Consider the following 21,523-nt stretch of genomic DNA (forward strand, 5'->3'; position numbering starts at 1 on the left):
CAATTGCTGCAGCGGGCAGAAAAACATTAAGTGGTGAGCCAAGACCCTCAGGGATTTTCAAGTGGTCAGTGAGAAAAATTGTGGGTGAATCACTGTAGTAGAGAACTATTGGTGCCCCGCTTTCCACAGTAGTTATGTCTGTAAAACGCCCAAATGTCCCCCAGCTTGGAAGGATCCAAACTTTATTTTATTTTTCTACCTCACATTGCAGTCAATGGGAGGGAAGTTGTCTGTATTGCTGAGCTGGCTTAGTTTTACACTGTGTTTCCAGGCCTCATTTAGAATGTTCTTGCCACCTGCAGTTTTTATAAGTACTCATTTGACTTTTTTATTTAAAAAATCTGCAGCATTTAAAGTTTGCAAAGGCCAAAAGTTTCCAAAAAAATCAAAGGCATGAAAAATTGATCTAGCCAATTAATTTTAGTAAATGTTGTACTTAGTTATTTAAATGTTGTTACATAACTTTGACAAATTATAATTTTCATATCCTGCAGCCCACTGGTCACATAAAATTTGCCAGGAACTGCCTTAAGAGCAAATTATATAGTGCAGTGGTACCTTGGGTTACATACACTTCAGGTTACATACGCTTCAGGTTACAGACTCGGCTAACCCAGAAATAGTGCTTCAGGTTAAGAACTTTGCTTCAGGATAAGAACAGAAATCATGCTCTGGAGGCGCGGCGGCAGCAGGAGGCCCCATTAGCTAAAGTGGTGCTTCAGGTTAAGAACAGTTTCAGGTTAAGAACGGACCTCTGGAACGAATTAAGTACTTAACCCGAGGTACCACTGTATAAGCAAAACCAAGCAGCTGCCATTAGTACAGAGACATGGAACCAGGGCAACTTCTTTGGCCCCTGTCCTTAATAAGACCATTGGCAACTCCAGCCTCTAATACTGTACTCGACTCTTGGCAGCTTTCCAAAGCTTTCAAGCACTGCTGCCTGGGATCTTTTAACTGACAGTACCTGGGACTGAGGGGCGCGAGTGGCGCTGTGGGTTAAACCACAGAGCCTAGGACTTGCCAATCAGAATAACAATAATAAAAATTTATTATTTGTACCCCGCCCATCTGGCTGGGTTTCCCCAGCCACTCTGGGCGGCTTCCATAGAAACAAAAAATACAGTAAAATATCACAGATTAAAAACTTCCCTGAACAGGGCTGCCTTAAGATGTCTTCTAAATGTCAGGTAGTTATTTATTGCTTTGACATCTGATGGGAGGGCGTTCCACAGGGCGGGCGCCACTACCGAGAAGGCCCTCTGCCTGGTTCCCTGTAGCTTTGCTTCTCGCAATGAGGGAGCCGCCAGAAGGCCCTCGGCGCTGGACCTCAGCATCCGGGCAGAACGAGGGGGGTGGAGACACTCCTTCAGGTATACTGGGCCGAGGCCGTTTAGGGCTTTAAAGGTCAACACCAGCACTTTGAATTGTGCTCGGAAACGTACTGGGAGCCAATGTAGGTCTTTCAAGACCAGTGTTATGTGGTCTCGGCGGCCGACACCAGTCTAGCTGCCGCATTCTGGATTAGTTGTAGTTTCCGAGTCACCTTCAAGGTTGGTGGTTCGAATCCCCGTGATGGGGTGAGCTCCCGTTGCTTGGTCCCTGCTCCTGCCAACTTAGCAGTTTGAAAGCACGTCAAAGTGCAAGTAGATAAATAGGTACCACTCCAGCGGGAAGGTAAACGGCGTTTCGATGTGCTGCTCTGGTTCGCCAGAAGCGGCTTAGTCCTGCTGGCCACATGACCCGGAAGCTGTACACCGGGCTCCCTTGGCCAATAAAGCGAGATGAGCGCCGCAACCCCAGAGTCGGCCACGACTGAACCTAATGGTCAGGGGTCCCCTTACCTTTACCTTACTGGGGATTGAACTGGTGGGTGGGGTGCTTATACATGAAACGAATGGCTGCTCACTCCTTCTCGGGTGGGTGGTGGTTGCGGACCTCACCCCTGTCCACCCTCCCCAGCAGCTAGGGCCTGGCAGAATCAAGGTGTGGGGATTCCCCACCCAATGCCAGCTTCAACTGGGCCAATCAGAGGCCCTGCTGGTTGAGCAGTGCCCTGCAGGCTGGCTGGGCATTGTCTGCAGGCCATGTCTGGTCAGCTGGCAGCCTATAAAAGCCAGTTGTGCCTCCCCTCCGCAGCACAGTTGGCTGAAGAGTACTCTGTTGCTGAGTGTCAGCAGTCAGAAAGGGAACACACTGAAACAAAGGTGAGCCTGGAAGACTGTTATTGTTCAGGCAAAGTCTCAGCCCTTTTCTAGGGGAGGCCAGTGGGCAGCCTGAATCTTCTGGGCCACTCCATAGCACCAGAACTCTTCACCAACTTGAAAGGTGTTCCACCTCACACTTCTGATGGCTCACCACAAAGGGCAGCTGCTCACAGAGCCAAGAGCCCCTGGTTAGCTCCAAAGGGTTCTGGCACCAAGGCATCAGGTTATAAACCATACTTTATAATGTTATCAATACAGAAACAGATATAAAACCAAACTATAGCATCTAGAACATAGCTTGGGATTATGCAATCTGCTTTTCTTATATTGCATTCTAAAATCATAATCAGCAAATGTGCTGATTTTCCCTTTCCCTCATTCCTTATAATAGCTCTCCCCCCAAACTCTGACCTTATTACCAAATGACTAAAATATGTATTATGTGAATAGTCTTCCTATTAAGTGAATCTTTGCTGATGTTTTGTGAATTTATTAGCTTGGTGTGTAGTTTCTCCCTAATGGACAGGCGGAATTAAATGTAATAGCATTGATCCCACCAATGTCCTACTGGTCACCTTCTCCTGTGTTCTTCTCAGTGAGCACTAACTTTTGATTATACAATTATTCATTTAATTATGGCACATCCTCACTTTACTTCCCATCTAATTAGCTAGATAACTCCTCTGTCATCACATGAATAGTATTAGGGTTCATAGATATTTAACCTAATGCTTTCCATTGGCTCTAGTGTCTATATGACTGCCACATCACATTAATTAAAAAATGGCATTAGGCACACAGTAAGTAAAATGGAGCAAATAGACAGAAGTGAAAAATAAACAAGATTATTGAGAGTTGGATCAGACCAGAGATTAATGCAGTCCACCATTTTATTTCTAAGAAGAACCAGCCAGACGCTGGCTTGATAATAAGGCAGTTTAGCCCTACTAAACTACCCACTTGCAGCAAAAGCCTACAGCTGCTTGTGATGGGGTATATCTTTCGTCAGTACAGTTTTCCAAACCTGGTGCTATCCAATAAAGTTTTAGATAGAATATTCCAGTATGACAGGCATTTACACTTGTACCATGATATGAGTGAACCAAAATCCTTCTGTTGTGACATAATTGGTTTATCCCTCACAGTGTTAAGTTTCTGTTTTTTTTGAACAAAACACAAATGGTTCAGATACAGCAGTGCCCCTACAGTCAAGTCTTTAGGAACAATATCATTGTTAAACAGAGCCAGTGAGGTAGTTCATCTGGAAGAATTTGTGCATATGCTATATATATATATATATTCATTTCAGTGGAAACTTACCCCATCTAAGTGGCTTGGTGAGATGCTGTTACCAACATTTTAGAGCACAGAAGCACTTCTATATAATCCTATCTTTGGAGGGAAAGGACCAACTAAAATTCCACATGAAATTAAATGATACACTGAAATCGATATCTTTTTCTAGATGCTTCCTTTCTCTCATTGGAGCACTATTCTACTCTACTCTATAGATAAAAAATATTATTATTATTATTATTATTATTATTACCACTCCTCCACCCAAACAACCTCACCTTTCATCACTGTCTGATTGTGGGTGAATTACTTTTTACCAGTGCTCAAACTGCTAACTGGAGTAGCTGATAAATATCACTTCTTGCGCCCAACAAGCACCAACAACTCCAAATGCCAGATTTCATAACCTTTGGTGTGTGTAAGTTTCACCAGCGGGGATATAGGAGCAAGGGTTATCCATACACCATACTCCATTACTCAAGCATCCACCTCCTACAGTTTTTTTAAAAAATGTTTTGCCCTACTCTTCCTAATAGGTTTTGTAATATTGCTCTTCATTCATTCATTCATTCATATTCCACCTGCTGAAGGTGACATACTTGTTTCCCCTTGTGAGGTAGTATAGGCTGGAGCTGGGGCAGAGCAATGGGAGCTGACTCTCTTGCAGGGATTCGAACCGCTGACCTTCTGATCGGCTAGCTCAAGAGGCTCAGTGGTTTAGACCACAGCGCCACCCGTGTCCTGCCAACCTAGCAGTTCGAAAGCACGCCAGTGCAAGTAGATAAATAGGTACCGCTGCGGTGGGAAAGTAAACGGTGTTTCCATGCTCTCTGGCTTCCGTCACAGTGTCCCGTTGCACCAAAAATCATGCTGGCCACATGACTTGGAAAGCTGTCTGTGGACAAACACTGGCTCCCCCGGCCTGAAAGCGAGATGAGCGCTGCAACCCCATAGTTGACTTAACCATCCAGGGGTCCTTTACATTTAACCTCGGCTAAGAGATAGTGACTGGCCCAAGTTTTCCCAGTGAGCTTCTTAGCTGAGTGGTCCTAGTCCAACACCACACTGGCTCTTGGCAAACTCTGATGTAGTGGAGTGGCCTTTATGGAAAAGAACCCTTGGTCTTGCAATCTAAGTCTTTACATTTAATTCAGGTATCTGAGACCCGATTTAGCAGAAGCTATGCCACATGAAAAGGGACACGGGTGGCGCTGTGGGTAAAAGCCTCAGCGCCGAGGGCTTGCCGATCGAAAGGTCGGCGGTTCGAATCCCCGTGGCGGGGTGCGCTCCCGTTGCTTGGTCCCAGCGCCTGCCCGGGGCAAGTAGATAAATAGGGACCGCTTACTAGCGGGAAGGTAAATGGCGTTCCGTGTGCGGCTCTGGCTCGCCAGAGCAGCGATGTCATGCTGGCCACGTGACCCGGAAGTGTCTCCAGAAGTGTCCCCTGGCCTCTTGAGTGAGATGGGCGCACAACCCTAGAGTCTGTGAAGACTGGCCCGTATGGGCAGGGGTACCTTTACCTTTACCTTATGCCACATGAAAACATACTCTCTATATGTTCATGTTACTGGAACCTCTCCAAAAGAAGTTAGCATTTATGAATAAAAAGTAGTTGGGAGTAAACACTGAAAACAATTGATCCTAATGCCAATATAGTTTTCCCGTTGGAGAAAAATATCAATTTATTCTTCTAATTTGGACCAATGTTTTTCTTTCCTATCCCGAAACATCTAGGTTGGAATCAGTGTTGGGCCTGATGGTCCTTGGAGAGACTGCCAAATTAAACATGTCCTGCCTGAGAGTTTTAATGGACCTAGTGAGAGATTTTATTTCAAGCTCTCTACCTCTTCAGAAGCAGGTAACACCCAAGCTAATTTAGATGCAGGGAGGGAATGTGTTGAAAACCCTAAATGGAATAGAAGCAAAGCATTTATTTTCTTTACTGTTTGTCTGTGAAGTTTATGTTGGCACCAGTATTCCCGGTTGGGCAACTGACTAAGCAACCAGCTGTTCTAGTCGAATAAACCTGAAATCTGTAGCCCAAAACACCAGCAGTGTCTGATATGTTCAACAGAGGAAGCCACTTGTAATACTTACTTGGGAATAAGCCCCATTGAACACGATAGAGCTATCTGAGTAAGCATGTATAGAACTCAGCTGAGAGGTGCACTGTAAAAATTGCAGGGCATTTATCTGCCTGATGCATAAAATGTATTTGGTTGTTTAAATGTCTATCTACCACTGTTCAGCCATGTTCCTGGATATATGTAGTTCCTTTCTTCCTTTAGAAATGTAATCTTGGTGTCACTGAGTTGGTACATGGTAGAATTTTCACATTTCCTTCTACAGAAAAAGATCTACAAGGGAAATTTCTCATGCTGGCTTTGGCCTGTGGGATACATATATACCAATCTACTCAAAGAAGTCTGTTTACATGGCACTAGTGCAGATTTGCAAAAAACGGCTTTGCTTGGATTCTGTGATTGTGTCAAGGAACATAAAGGTGACAAAAGATTAAGAGGGGCAGGTTTACTAGATCTCTTGAGCTACCGCGCTTCACCTGATGACCGTAAGTACCAAAGATTCAAATTTCCTCCTTCATGTTGAGTGTATGTAGACATATGGAGCTCTATCCTTAAAGCATCATGTTTCAGTTGATCTCATATAAATGAGCACAGTTACTGCATTTGCACTGAAACATCTAATTGTCACCTATGCATTTTATGAATGATAGTTACTCCTCCAGAAAGTTCCAGATCAATGTTTTATTATAAGAAAGGTTGACTATAGAACTTCTAAACCAGGAACAGCTGAGACATTTCCTGATGTTTCACACCATATGAATTATGAACAATGGCTTTTATTTTTCGTCTGTTAAATGTAAATACTGTGTTGTATATATACCTTTGGCCTACATGTTACTTGTAATTAGAATGATAAAAATACATTTTTAAAAAAGTGCTCCAGATTTCAGGATTATAGTAAAAAGGTATTGGTCTTGTTGGAAATTAATATTACAATATTGAACACACTTACTAGGGATTTAATGGGGCTTGTTTCTAAATAAATATACTTATGATCAAAGGAATATTCATGCTACTTTCAGTATGAACATAATAACTTCTAATTAACCACTTTAAAATGTGCCCTTAAGTAACATGAAAAGTTGGTGTGTCATGTCTTCTGGAACAACAGAAAATCCTCTCCATGCTTTTACATACTTAACAAATCTCAAGCACGCATTAATTGAACAGGAAATTTACAATGTTTACTAGTGCTACTAGACAGAAAGAAAAGTCCAAGCATTTTAATGCACAGCTGACAAGACAGCTGATGCTACAATTTATTTTAGAGGATAAAGTTAAAGCATTTGTTAGATGATCAGCTGGGATCAGTATGTTTGGAAAACGATATGATTTGTCTGTAGTCAACTTTAGCTGTGGAACTGGTCTGGCTGTCAACTTGCAGTTCTCCCTTGGGTGACATCTGACTAAGCAAACTATGAGTTACTGCAGGGGTTTTGGCACTGTGAAAAAACATTCAGCTACATATCTTAAGTTACTGGGATGCGGTGGGTGGATAGGGGAAGGAGCAGCTTCTCAAATATCCTATGAGATTTGTACAAGATCACAGGCAACAATCCAATCTTGAAGTAGAGTTTACTACTTGGGGGGGAAATTGGTTTAAGCCATAAGAAAGTTTATTTTAAACTAGAGCACTGGCGCAGAGTCATCTAGGATCACAATCAATCTATTTTTTTTGTAATATCCATGGCACATTATTGATAAAGAAGATGTGATATTCGGAAAGTCATGTTAGCTTATGGAAGGCTTAAAAATAGGGACTTCAACACTTCAACACCTGTGATTTCAAGACTAAGGCTCACTTTTGATACTACTTGTCTCTATTTTTATTTTTAGGATTGCAGTAACAGGGACATCTGGACTGAAGCTGAAGTTCAGATGCACAATTATGTTATCAGCAACTTCTATATAGTGTGAAAATGTGCATGTGTTAAAGTCAGTAATACTAGATGTGGAATGACAAAATTTGATTCATTCGGTAACCTGGCAGGAAAGAGCCATTCATTACCGAAGCACTAAGCCAAGTTTGGCAATTTACTTTGTTCACATATGTTAAGTGATATGATGGCACTTGAAAGCATAATGAGCAATGGAAATGGAAGTGGAAGGAATACATGCTTGAAACCTGTTGAGTGAGTGGAAGTGGTATAGTGGCCATGTCAAGTGGTGCTGTTTGTTTCATTAAGGGTTCTTGCAATTTGACTATTGTAAGAAGGAAATGTGAGATTACTCATAGACTGTTTAACAACAAGCTAACTCTATGTAGGATTATGCTGGGCTTCAGCAGTCACAGCTTGAGGTCCTCCATGGAAGCCCATTTCTTGGATAACTCTGTAATGTTATATTTCATTTGGCTATTCAAAGCTGTCAGGGAACTGCCATCGGAGCTGGAGGCGGAGAGAAGGCTCCAGAGGGATGCCGGAGAGGGTCCCAGTAGGGAGAGAGGCAGCCCATCCGCTGGGGAAGGAAATCAGCGTAACACCAGTGGAGAAGGGGGGCAGATGGGGGAATCGGAGAGGTGGCTCCAGGACTCCTCGCCGGAGACCAGCGGAGAGAGTACGGGTACTCCGCTGCCCACACCCTCCCTGCGCAGAAGACTTCCACGCAGGGAGAGTAGGAGGAGACTGGGCGTCAAACAGCTTTTATGCTGGAAAAGGTTCAAGAAACTCCCACTGACGGATTCTGCCAGCGACTGAGGCAGCCACGAAACTTGAGGCTGTCCAGACAGAAAGGGTTCAACCAGGTAACCTAGCCAGGAGTGGCGGCAACTTACGCACGAGCAACCCCTAGAACCATTACAAAAGCCTTTTGGTATCTTGAAGTGGAGGCCAATAACATCTACTTGTGAAAATACTTTAGGGAAGTTTCTCCACCCCTCCTTTTATGGATAATTTATTTATTTATTTAGCACCTGCAGTAAACATGCAAGAGTACAACATGGCATAGCTGCTCCCCAAAGCCAGTATCACAAGGAAACTACAATTTAAATTTTGTCTGTTCAGGGAGATAATAGAGGAACAAGAATGGAAGGGATAGATTAGGGTAGCAGAGCAACCAGGATAGAGGAGGAATGGGAAAAGTCAGGCAAACAAGGAAGGAATAAACACAAGTGAATGCAGTTCTATTTTAGACTACTTTTAGTTGTTGGTGTGGGTTGTTGAGTTACATGGAAGAGGTAGCTGGGGAACGGGGAGGGAGAGAGAGGTGGCACCACGCAGATGAGAAGGACTTTCTGCATTATAAAGCAGAAAGGGCAATGGGCAGAGTAAATTAAAGAAGGAGAACCCCAGAACTCATCTACCATTTCCTGTCCAACACAGTCATTCTAATAGCTGATCAACTGACAAAAACTGGTTTTAAGTAGCATGTGTTGAAACTGAGTCCATCATATCTAAATGAACTGTATAATGTGTGATTTGACATAGTAATAATAGTAATTTTTTATTTATACCCCACCCATCTGGCCGGGTTTCCCCAGCCACTCTGGAATGCTCCCAACAGAATTAATGATGATGATGATGATAATAATAATAATAATAATAATAGGATAAAACGATAAAACTGTTGGGATACTGCCAGGGAGACAAAGTCCATCATGACTCCACGTCGTCTCCGGACGTCCATCGATCTCCCGTAGACACGCAGTATCAGCAATTAGCGACACGAGCTCCAGAAATAGCTTGCCACATTCCAGAGCCGATGCACGCTCTATCAGCAGATAATGCACAGCGAAAGATGCACTCAGGAGAGCATTATTTACAAGTTTATTTCTGCGTTGATCAGAACAAAGAAAAACATGACTGCCTGCTTCAGTGTTCCGGCACCGAGAGAGAGACGAAAGCAAAGACACAACAGAAACATCCTGTGAAAACAGGAAATACGCAGGCTGTGACACAAACATCCTGCTCCCTTTTAAGGTGGAACGGAAATATCCTAACATCAACATCATACATTAAAAACTTCCCTAAACAGGGCTGCCTTCCGATGTCTTCTAAAAGCCAGATAGTTGTTTATTTCCTTGACATCTGATGGGAGGGTGCTCCACGGGGCGGGAGCCACTACTGGGAAGGCCTTCTACCTGGTTCCCTGTAACCTCACTTCTCGCAGTGAGGGAACCGCCAGAAGGCCCTCGGAGTTGGACCTCAGTATACCTAAGCACCTTTTCTCCAAAGTGCACATTTCATGATACCTTCCCAGGCATTCTCCCTCTAATCAGAAAATACTCGTTTGCACAGGTAAATGCTACAATATCTTTGTGTGCCGTGAACATGAAAAGTGCACTAATCGTACTAGAAATGTGCCACCTCTGTGGTAAGGTATAGACATTTTCTGTGACCTGGATAGAATTGCAACAAGAACTTGGAAGCCAAGCTGACCTGAGAAAATCAGTCTAGGATAAATTATCAGCTCCTTGTTACCTACACTGTAGTCAATAAGAGTGCAGTGACTACCTCAGAAACCTGATTTAGGTACATTCAGACTGCCATAGCACTAAATATTTCCCAACTCTGCTCTGTGAACACTCACTCTGCTGTAGCCATGGCAAACACTGGGATTGATTTAGCAAAGTTATTCTTGCTGGTATGTGCAATTTAGTTATTTGCAAGTCAGGGTAAAAACCCTGTTCGCTAGACTTTTGGCTTGGGAATAACCTACCTGTTGTGCAGGAAAATCATGTTGGTCAACCCTTTCCTTTGGAGGTAAATATCAACTTTGGGGGAAAGAATGATTTTGCTGGTGTAGAGTTAAAGAGTTGAATACCTCCTTCCCTTTTGTGTGTCACCACCTTCCTGGCAAAAATCAGTCCAGAAGTAAATGAAAGCTCTGAGGAAAAAGAGCTGTTGCCAGCCCAAGTACTTATGGGGTTTGAGAGGAGTTCACAGAGGTTACAAGCACACATATGCCACATCAGCTAGGAAGAGGCTGATCTCAAGGATACCATCAATTCAATGGAACCTATTCACTCATGGCTACAGGCATGCCAAGTGTCACGGTTTGGTTTATGTGTGATCGAAGTCCTGGTTGAGGACGTCAGGACCAGGGGCAAGATGGTGGGGTGGGAGCAGGAACGAGAGTCCAGAAACCAGGAGTCAGGAAGCCAGGAGTCCGAAGGTCAAAGAGCCGGGAGTCAAGAAGCCAAGGGTCCGAGGGTCAGGAAGCAAGGAGTCACAAAATCAAGGGTCCGAGGATCAGGAAGCAAGGAGTCAAGAAGCCAAGGTCCGAGGATCAGGAAGCAAGAAGCCAAACACAGCAAGGCAGGAAGCGTGTTGCTGTGGCAAAGAGCTGAAGGGAAATGCTGACCTTATATCCCTTCCCGGCTCTTGCCACCAGCTGCTGTGAGTTACCAATCAGCCTCAAACTTAGGAAGGCCCCAGTCCTGCAAAGCCCTACTGGTCACAGGGCCTGGCTCCTGCACGCACTCCTGACACCAAGATGCTCAGGAACAGAGGCAGTATCATTCCTATCTGGCAGCTCTCCTTCATAAGTCTTAATCCAGAGGATGGCAGATTCCTCATGTGCTCCGATGACATTCCAAGAATGGTATGGATGGCAGAACCAGTTATAAATCTCAATTGATGCCAAGCAAGCCAGTGCTAAAACAACATCTCGTGTTTTGCTGCTTGCAACTCTTTGCCGGACAGTTCCCCTGCTATCCAGGACCTCTTGATCTCTGAATCTTGGACAGCTCCTTTTGCCTTTCTGGTTAGGCAGAATTTTGGACCAAACATTAGGGTTGAGAATCAGTACTCTCATCTAATTGGGATTCCATTATAGCTGCATTTTATTTAGTCTTGTTTGACCCTTAGATCAGGCTTCGCTGCAGTAATCAGGATATATGTCCAGGTCAGTAGAAAACATTATATCTCATTTTTGTCCTAAATAGATTTGGGGTCAGTTTTTGTTTGGGATAGTTCAAATGAAGTCTACAAAGAGACAATTAATCTTGTTAATTCTTCCCAAATGTAGTCCAGAACGCACATTTATTTTTATGTGTTGAGCTTGATTTTGTGCATAATACAGGAATACAGTCATTGCAAGTGAAAGATCATTATTGGTTTTTCCAGTCCATCTTAATATTTTGCTTGTGTATGTATAGTCCATGGATAAGTGGGTCAAAATGCCCTTTACATGCTCTTTGTCTTTCATTTTTGCTAAGGTAGCAGGCCCCTTGCTCTCCTTGTCAACGCTAAGATGAACTTTTCATCCTTTTTTTCTGCATCTTAACAAGATACATACTGCACGAAAAGCCTATTATTAACCTTCCTTTTCCCTCTAATAGTTGTGTGCATCTTAAATGATCTTCCCACATAGCAATGTCGATGACATCTGTCATAAAAGCTGAGACAAATATATGTATGCTTGATTTTAAAGGCTGCTTCTAAAAAGCATTGCCGCCACCACTGTCAAACTTCAGAAATGTTATGAAAAAAATCAATGTCTTTGCAGTGCATCTGACCTCGATACATACAATTTTCATGTTTATCTTTTTGAGGCAGCCAGGAAACTTAAGTCTCAGCAGAGTTGAAAGGGAGCAGGGGTTTGGGAGCTTATCCAAACAATCCTACTAAACACGTCCCATCTGCATTTCCCTTGAATTGAATGATCCTGCCAAATCCTTTGGCAGTGACAGCTGTGATGTTCCCCCTCCTTAGTCGACACAGACGAAGATATGCCTGTATAGAAGGCAGCCCAGCTTTTGGAGGGAGGATAGGGCTGTGCTGTGTGCGCTCCTGCCCGCTTTAAAAAATGGTGCCAGGTGTGTCTTTTCCTACTGCAAAGGGAGAGTACATTTTCTCATTCCCTGCTGTGCCGGAAGTAATCAGAGAGCTGGGTAAGAACTTTGTCCCTTTCACTAGCACTATCAAATGCAAGGAAGTGAAATCAACAGAACTCGCTCGGAGGGCTGCAACAGGGAACAGAAAAATCATCAAGCTTACAAGTGAGGAAGAAAGACTGGAGTGGTTTCATAAAATTGTGAGGTTCTGCTGTTTCTCACAACAGTTGTTGTCATTTGTCTGAAGACTATTAGATCAGACTCATTTGTAAGGCTATCTTAGGGTGTAGTTTAAAACAGAGCATTTTTGATTAGTGTTGGGAATGTTCTAATGTGTTATATCTGTCTTTCTAATTTAAAAGCCTTTGAGGCTGCAGCTAGAACTTCATTAAAGGGAATGGGGGGGAAAGTACAAGGGAATTAAGAAACAGCTGTAGAACTATTTTTCCTTCTTCGTTAGAGATAGTTAATCAACTTGGACTAAGCCATTAAGTTATGAATTATGCACTTGAGATAAGTTGTGGGGGATGGTGAATAGGGATGGTTTTATCTTTCACTTTCTGTCAGTTTCATTTTTTTTGGTCTTCGGTTCTTCACATATCTGCATCTCATTTATTTGCATTTTAGTTTTAAATCCTCATGAAAATTCGTCAGCATTTTAGTGTGAATTTCTCCTAATAAACAGATTTTTGAATCTGATGTACGCATTTCTGCCTGCAAATCCCCCTAATTCCACACATTGTTATGTATCTTTAGGTGCCTGGCAAAAACATTCCTTTTTAATCATGCCTTTGGCTTTAAACTATCTATGGCCTTTCCACATGGGTGCAATGTTTTAATGTAATTAAAAAAACCACAGACAGAATGATTGTTTAGAGCAGGGGTTGTCAACCTAGTCCCTACCGCCCACTAGTGGGTGTTTCAAGATTCTAGGTGGGCGGTAGGGGGTTTTACAGCACAAGCTGAATCCTCCTTCTATCGAGCATTGGTGGGTGGTAAGGAAATTTTACCATCAAGAAGATGCATTAGTGGGTGATAGGTATAAAAAGGTTGATTACCCCTGTTTTAGATCTTCCACCCACCCTTTATGCTGGCGTTAATATATGTATGTGCTTGCTTTTTGCTTAAAATACTATAAGTCACTTTGAATCGCCGTGGCACAAAAGTGACCAACAAATTTAATAAATAATGATAATAATTTATATGTGTTACATTGAACAAATATAGGCATTTCGGTGCATACTTTCTCCTAATGTGTGCATTTCAGTACACATTATTTGCATCACAAAATTTGGAGAAGCATGAATTTTGAAGGACAGCTGGGTTTTGCTTCATAAATTGTTTCAGAAAATGAGAATGATAGATTCACATTAAAATTCAAAAGGAAATGAATTACTCCCCCCCCCCCCATCCCTAGTGGCAAAATGTTTGGTTAGCATCCGTCTGTGTCTCAGGATACAATGGAAGAGTGCGCCTTTGTGGGTGAAGTCAAACCATTGGAGAGTCACAGCACCTGCTGTGACTGTAGAGATGGATATGGATGTGTTTTGTTGCAGCTGAGGCACATGAAGGCATCCACTTCTGCTGACGTAGGAGTACCATGGTGTTTCTTCTTTCTGTGCTCCTCGCAGCGATCATTGCTCTTCTGGTCACTGCTGTGGATACATGGTCTGACTGTCTCCAGGTACTGTGGTCGTCTGCAAGGAATTCCCATATGGCAGGATTAATCTTGCCAGCCCTTAATATCACATTTGCAGGCATCTTTGTAAAGCAGAGTGGGTCTGCCAACAGGCCTGGTTGCCTGAAGCCAGCTCCCTGTAGATCCTTGGGGATCCCGTCATCTTCCATTCTGTGGACACGTCCAAGCCAGCGTAGACATCGCCGAGCCAAATAACTTTAATACAACAACCGCTTTACATCTTATCTGTGCAGTGACATGCATGAAGGTCCCCAAGATCCTCCAATAGCGCTTATGCTTATGTTCAGTAGTGATTCATAAAGGAAAGAAACTGACTCACCAGTATGCGCTTGGTTTTCCCTAAACAGATGCTGTCAAATTATTGACCACTTCTGACCTTGCTTAGCTAATTAGATCTGACAAGATCACAGCCCAGGGTACTCTGTCTGTGGCTCATTGCGACATAGATCTTTTTGGGTTGTCTGTTTACCTATGGCCATGCCATAGTGGGACTGAATAAAGCCTGTCAGAATTCCCATCACTCTACAAAATGCTTGTCTTGCTCCTACTTTGAAGAGTTCAGTTTTCAAATTTTGCTAAAAATGACAGGTCTCTCTGCCATTATCACTGTCTCATCAATCACATCAACAAAAGCTGAGCTCCCATGGAGAGCTTATTAAAGTCTGGGTTTAATATATTTCTTCTGCATTTATGTTAAAGATATTTACACATGTACACAGGCAATGTATGTGTATATGTATATGTATATGTATGTGTGTGTGTGTGGAGGGGGAAGAGTGTACATGTGTGTGTCCATATGTGTATATATATGAAAATACGAAGGAAAGCATTTGCAAAGCAGATAATAAATGTAGCTGTGTTTCCAATTTATGCTTTACCCATGGAAAGCCATTCACATAAAATGAACATATTAAACTTTAATGTAGAATGTTACACAAACGGGAGCTCCTATTGGTGTCTGGAAGGTATTATTACTATTTTATTTCATTTATGAATTGCCATGAAGCATCTCGAAGCAATTTTGCAATACACTAAAAGCCACATACAAAACAACTGCACATATAAAAACAATTTCAAATAAATTCAGATAATGACTAGAAGAAAGGATTCCGCTCGCTGAAAGAGAAAATTCTTCAACAAGTGCCTAAAAGGCAATAAAGACAGTGCTTGTGATAGGTAATGGGAGAAAGTTTCAGAGGGCAGGTGCTGCCACACTAACAGCTGGGTTCTGTCATTGTCAACCCTACAGGTTGTCCTGTCCTGCAAAATGTAGTGATTGGTTAGTTGCGGGTGGCGCTGTGGGTTAAACCACAGAGCCTAGGACTTTCTGATCAGAAGGTCGGCGGTTCGAATCCCCATGACGGGGTGAGCTCCCGTTGCTTGGTCCCTGCTCCTGCCAACCTAGCAGTTTGAAAACACGTCAAAGTGCAAGTAGATAAATAGGTACCTCTCCAGCGGGAAGGTAAACGGCGTTTCCGTGCACTGCTGCTCTGGTTCACCAGAAGTGGCTTAGTCATGCTGGCCACATGACCTGGAAGCTGTACACCGGCTCCCTCAGCCAATAAAGCGAGATGAGCACCGCAGCCCCAGAGTCGGCCACAACTGGACCTAATGGTCAGCGGTCCCTTTACCTTTAATTTTATAAGGGATGAGAAGATCTTTTAGGTATCCTGGCCGCAAGCTTTATAAGTCTGTGTACACCACAGCCAGCACCTTGAACTCAACCCAACAGCTAATTGGCAGACTCTACCATTCTTTCAGCTGGGCGATGATCGTATTCTGTCTCGGTGAAAAATCAACTAACCACAGTTTGCACTAGCTAAAGCTTCTGGATCACCTTCGAAGTCAGTCCCACACAGAGTGCATTGCTGTGATCCAGACTGGAGGTTACTAGCCCATGTATGAGAGTGAATAGGTTGTTCCGGTCCAGAAATGGCCACAGCTGTTTTACCAGCCGCAGCTGATAAGATACTCCTAGCCACTGAGATCACCTGGGTCTTTAGTGACAGAGATGGATCCAGGAGCACTTCCTGATGAGGACCCTGCTCCTTCTGGGAGTGTATGATCTCATAATTGCAGTTAACCAATTATCTGCACTCGGGGACCAATCACACACAGCACCTCCATCTTGCCATGATTCAGAGTCAGCTTGTTAGCCCTCATCCAGCCCACGACCGAGTCCAGGTATCAGAGCTTGCATGGTTTGAGATGTCACAGAGGAATAGAGCTGGGTCCCATCAGCATATTGATGACACCTTGCCCTAAGGTCTGTACTGTATCTAGGTAAAGGTAAAGGGACCCCTGTACTTCATTTCTTTCCCTAAATATATTGCACCCCAGGCAACTAGGTAAAGGTAAAGGGAGCCCTGACCATTAGGTCCAGTTGTGACCGACTCTGGGGTTGCGGCACTCATCTCGCTTTATAGGCCGAAGGAGCCAGCATACAGGTCATGTGGCCAGCATGACTAAGCCACTTCTGGCGAACCAGAGCAGCACACGGAAACGCCGTTTCCTTCCCGCCGGAGCGGTACCTATTTATCTACTTGCACTTTGACATGCTTTCGAACTGCTAGGTTGGCAGGAGCTGGGACCGAGCAACGGGAGCTCACCCCGTCGCTGGGATTCGAACCGCCGACCTTCTGATCAGCAAGTCCTAGGCTCTGTGGTTTAACCCACAGCACCCCCACGTCCCTAAGGAATGCCTAAATAAGTGACCTATTTTTTTTTAAAAAAAAAATCTGTGCCAGTTTATTCCAATAAGTATTCTCTTATTTCAAGCCTCTGGTTCTGTTGAGCCAAATAAGGCATGATGGAATATTTCCTCAATCTAATTTTACTATCTAGGATCCTTCCCCCCCCTTTCTGTTTTCAATAAAGATTATTGACGCTACGGACTGATATCAGTACAAATATTTTTGTGACAGGACAGGAGCCATAAAGTTAGCTCCTACAGAAGAGGCCACACGTTTCTGCTAGAGGTCCTGTTGCCTGTTGAAGATGGTTACACCGCAGCAACAAATTCATCCTTATTTATGTTAAGTTGGGTCAACGCATGGAAGGAATGCTTTATGTTCCAAACGTCTTAGTCCTGACGCTGGTGTTGGAGAGGTATGGGAGAGGAAGAACACCTGCAGCATTACTAAATGCATTTCTTGTTTCTCAGTGGTTACTCGATTAGCAGCGAGCAGAAAACTTGAATTAGAATATGAAAGGAATCGTTTTCCTTTTCATATTCCTTGAATACCTAATGGATCTTTCTTCTTTAACTTTCTTTCTTTTCAAAGAGCTTTTGTTGCTGAGGCTTTTTATACCCTACCCTCCACCCCCAGCATATTCACTTGCTGAGCTGTCAAGGGCATATATGTCTTCCAATATATAAAGCAACATTTTTGATAGCTGTCACCAGGTCATGCAAAGCAGAACTGAAGAGGGAGCCTTGCAATACTGCTGGGGACCCTGGATGACTAGTTTCATAACAGATTTCTCTCAATGTCTAGACATTATTATTAGATTGCAGGGGCCCCCGTTTTATGACACTCCTAACATATTGCCATCTGTTTGTCTCTGTAAGCAGGAATATATACCATTGATTGATTGATTGATTGATTGATTGCAATAAATACAAGGACTTCTATAGTACAGGCCCTCTTTGTCAATCTTTTCTATTCAGGAATAAGTAATGTAGCTTAATTCAAGCGGGAGAAGAGCCGTATGGCTAATGATGAGTGGATTTATAAATCCATTTATGAGTGGCTAGAATATAGTAGGTCTGCAATACTTGTAGTTTCATTGCATGGATTTCGAGACAGGCTGTATGTAGGCTGATGACGGCTCTGTTGTGCTTGCAATAACCTGTCATTGACTCAGCAAAGTTCTTTTTTATTATTATCATTCCAAGGGCTGTATTTACCGTTAGCCAACCCATGCTAGGGTTGAGGGTGGTCACCCACACTCTTGCATCTACCTACAAGTCCCCCCTCTTCAGCTGGCAGACCAGCAAAGTGGGGGGGGGGGACTATCACATTGTTTCTTTCTTTTAACAGCTGCTGTCAAAATTGGTGGGATCATGAGTGGGGCAGGAATTTGCTTTGGGGCCAAACTCCTTATTTAGAGTAAAGATGATTCGGGGATAGTTTGTAACATTTTCACCATCTTTTGGGTGAAGCCTTGTTGCTAAGAACTCCATATTTTCCTGTTAGTTTTCAACGTATACAAAGAGTGTTGGCATTCCTGGAAAATGAGATTCTAGCTCTGCATCTGCTGTAACTTAGAAGGGCAAGGAATTCCTCTAATGGGAACATTTCAAGGAGCGTCTCTACCCCCATTGTTCAGCCTGGACACTGAGGTCCAGCTCCAAGGGACTTCTGGCGGTTCCCTCCCTGTGAGAAGTGAGGTTACAGGGAACCAGGCAGAGGGCCTTCTCGGTAGTGGCGCCCACCCTGTGGAACGCCCTCCCATCAGATGTGAAAGAGATAAATAACTACCTGACATTTAGAAGACATCTGAAGGCAGCCCTGTTTAGGGAAGTTTTTTATGTATGATGTTTTATCGTTTTATTGTTTTATCGTATCATCATCATCATCATCAAGACTTTCTTCACCGCCTCTATTGCATCTGCAGAAAACAGCAGCAGGAGACTTTTTCAGGTGGTTCACAATTTAGCAGAACCACCTGCTACATCGGGGCGCAGTATGGGCCACATGATCTCCTGCAATGATTTTGCAAGGTTTTTTGCAGATAAAGTCGCTCAGATTCGGGAAGGGGTAGATGCCACCGTGGGAGCAGGGCCGGGGCGGGAGAGTGCTAGAGTCCTGTCTAGTCAAATTGCGTGGGATCAGTTCTAATCTGTTACCTCCGAGGATGTGGACAGGCTGCTTGGATGAGTGAAACCAACCACCTGTCTCCTTGATCCTTGCCCATCCTGGCTTATAAAAGCTAGCTGGGAAGGGCTGGGTGATGGGCTTCGTGGGGTGGTGAATGCTTCCTTTCGCGAGGGAGCCTTCCCAGACCCGCTGAAAGAGGCGGTTATTAAACAAGCTTCTCAGATAGACTTGACTTCATATCTGCATCGGCATCTTGCTTATGACTTTCCATTACATTCCAGGTATAAACGTAGCTCCATTTCTGCCCATTCGTTGATGTAACCTGGCTACCTCCGGTATATAATTCTTACCTGAAACCTGGACAGTCTTGGCTTCACTTCTGTGAAAACTGTATCCAAACGAACATACGGTTCCCTCTGCTTTGATTCATCATCTTGCTGTACTCACTCTTTAGATGCAATTTTAGGACTTCAGTGCTTGTATCACAATGTCCAAAAGCATTTCAAGATTCAGTCTGGATGAAAGTAATTTGGATTGCCTGCCAGGCCTGTGTGGCGCCATTTCCTCATTCATATGCTCAGCATGAACTCATCCATTCTTGTCTAATTAATCTTCCACAATTTTTTTTTTTTATCTGCCTATGGTTGTCAGTATTTCTATGCTTCCTTGTTCTCTGTATATTATCTTAAAAGTAAAATATCACCTCCTCAGCCAAAAGACTGATTAAATGCCATCTCTTAATAGTTCCCTATTAGGGCTGTGATCTGCGAACAAGTTGAGTGAAGATTTTCAGGAAAGTAAGCTTCTGTATAGCTTAAACCTATCCATTTTCACTCAGTCCCACTGAGTTCAAGATGTCTTCAAGTAATTACGCATTATATGCATTGTATATAATGGAAGCCTTACATTTCGATTCTGTGCACATTTACTTGGAAGCAATTCACATTGCATTCAATTAGGCTTACTCCTAAGTAAGTGTACACAAGGTTGCAGCCACAGAGCAAGTTTACTAGGAAGCAAATCCCATGGATTCTAACTGGACTTACTCCCTAGTAGTGCTTAGAATTGCAGCCTTGACATCTTTGGGTATGACCTACAGTCTTTTCCTATAAGAAAAGATACCTGTTCCTTTCAAGCTTTCTCAGGATTTTCATCCCTGAAAGATAATTGAGAGAACCATTACTGAGAACTCCTGCTATGGAAGATGAGTCTGTGGCGATCATGACCAGTGACTTTTTAATGTAACACACAGGCTTCATTCATTTCTGAGGCAGCCAGCTAATGTATTTAATGTCTAAAGATTCACATGTAAATTGTGCAAGTTATTAATGCAATTTCCCTGCAAGTTTTATTGGCTCTCACATAGTTCACAATGGAACTATTGTGTTCACAGTGGGTAAGAAATGGAAAAAAATAAAATGCTCAAAGTGATATTCTTTGGGCTTTTGTTTGAGAACATTAACAACTGTCAATTGCTTTCACACCTTGTTTCTGGGTTTCCTTGTGGTCACAGGAGTGACTTATCCACTGGAGCAGAGTCACAATAGTCTCCCAGCAGCAGAGTTGCTCCAGCTTACAGGGAGAGCCAAGGCAGTGAGAGCAGAGCTGCTGGGACACACTTGTGAGAGCCCTAGATTGGCTCAATGTGATCTGGAAAGCTGCAGTTGCAGTGATGCTATTGTTGTGGCTCTGCCTCCCTGGGCAAGTCACTCCTGCTTGGTCATCTGGTTGGCCATTTGGAAAATAGTGAGTCGGACTCAATAGGCATTGGGCTGACTATGGATTCCTTTATGTCCTTATTTTAAACATAGTTTGCCTTCCTGCCTTTATTCTCAAGCTATGGTCCAGTATGCCTCATGAAAAGATCAACAATCCTGAAGGGGGATTCTATGGAAGTAGAATCATAGAATTATAGAATCATAGAGTTGGAAGAGACCACAAGGGCCATCGAGTCCAACCCCCTGCCAAGCAGGAAGCACCATCAGAGCACTCCTGACATATGGTTGTCAAGCCTCTGCTTAAAGACCTCCAAAGAAGGAGACTCCACCACACTCCTGGGCAGCAAATTCCACTGTCGAACAGCTCTTACTGTCAAAGGCTTGTTAAAAAAGAAAGAAAGATGGCAGCCCAATAAAATCCCACTGTTGGCTTGATCGAGCAAGAATTCATATCTCCTGATCAGCTGTTGACCGGGCACCCCCTTCTCCTTTGGAGTACTGCTAGCTGAAATATATTTATATGAAGGATGTGTTTAAGGAGTAGTCAGTTGTGGCATACAAAGGCAGGCTTTGTTGTATCTGTGGATAGGGGTTTTGTTGTATCTGTGGATAGGATTTTCAAAGATGGGTTATTACTATTCAGTCATAACCAACAGCACTATCAGGAGAAGGCATTTTTTTAAGTGATAGCAGGGCCCATATGACAAACATGATAATGACAAATATGTGGTACATATTTGTTGCATACAGTGGTTATTATTACAGGTAGGTAGCCATGTTGGTCTGCTGTAGTCGAAACAAAATAAATTCCTTGCAGTAGCACCTTAGAGACCAACTAAGTTTGTTATTGGTATGAGCTTTCGTGTGTATCTGAAGAAGTGTGCTTGCACACGAAAGCTCATACCAATAACAAACTTGGTT

General features: G+C 43.3%; 1 protein-coding gene across 5 annotated transcripts in view; it reads left to right on the forward strand.

The window, feature by feature from the left end:
• The window catches only part of TMEM232 (transmembrane protein 232), a 147,491-nt gene that overhangs the window by 51,124 nt on the left and 74,844 nt on the right, over window positions 1-21,523 (forward strand). For all 5 annotated transcript variants that reach the window (XM_083403977.1, XM_083403981.1, XM_083403980.1 and 2 more), the window contains 2 exons: window positions 5,238-5,361; window positions 5,853-6,072. In XM_083403977.1, the coding sequence (XP_083260103.1) occupies window positions 5,238-5,361; window positions 5,853-6,072 (344 nt within the window). The remainder of the gene's footprint in view (window positions 1-5,237; window positions 5,362-5,852; window positions 6,073-21,523) is intronic.

The sequence above is a fragment of the Podarcis tiliguerta genome, assembly GCF_965153285.1.
Source record: "Podarcis tiliguerta genome assembly, chromosome: 11".
In the NCBI taxonomy this organism is placed as follows: domain Eukaryota; kingdom Metazoa; phylum Chordata; class Lepidosauria; order Squamata; family Lacertidae; genus Podarcis; species Podarcis tiliguerta.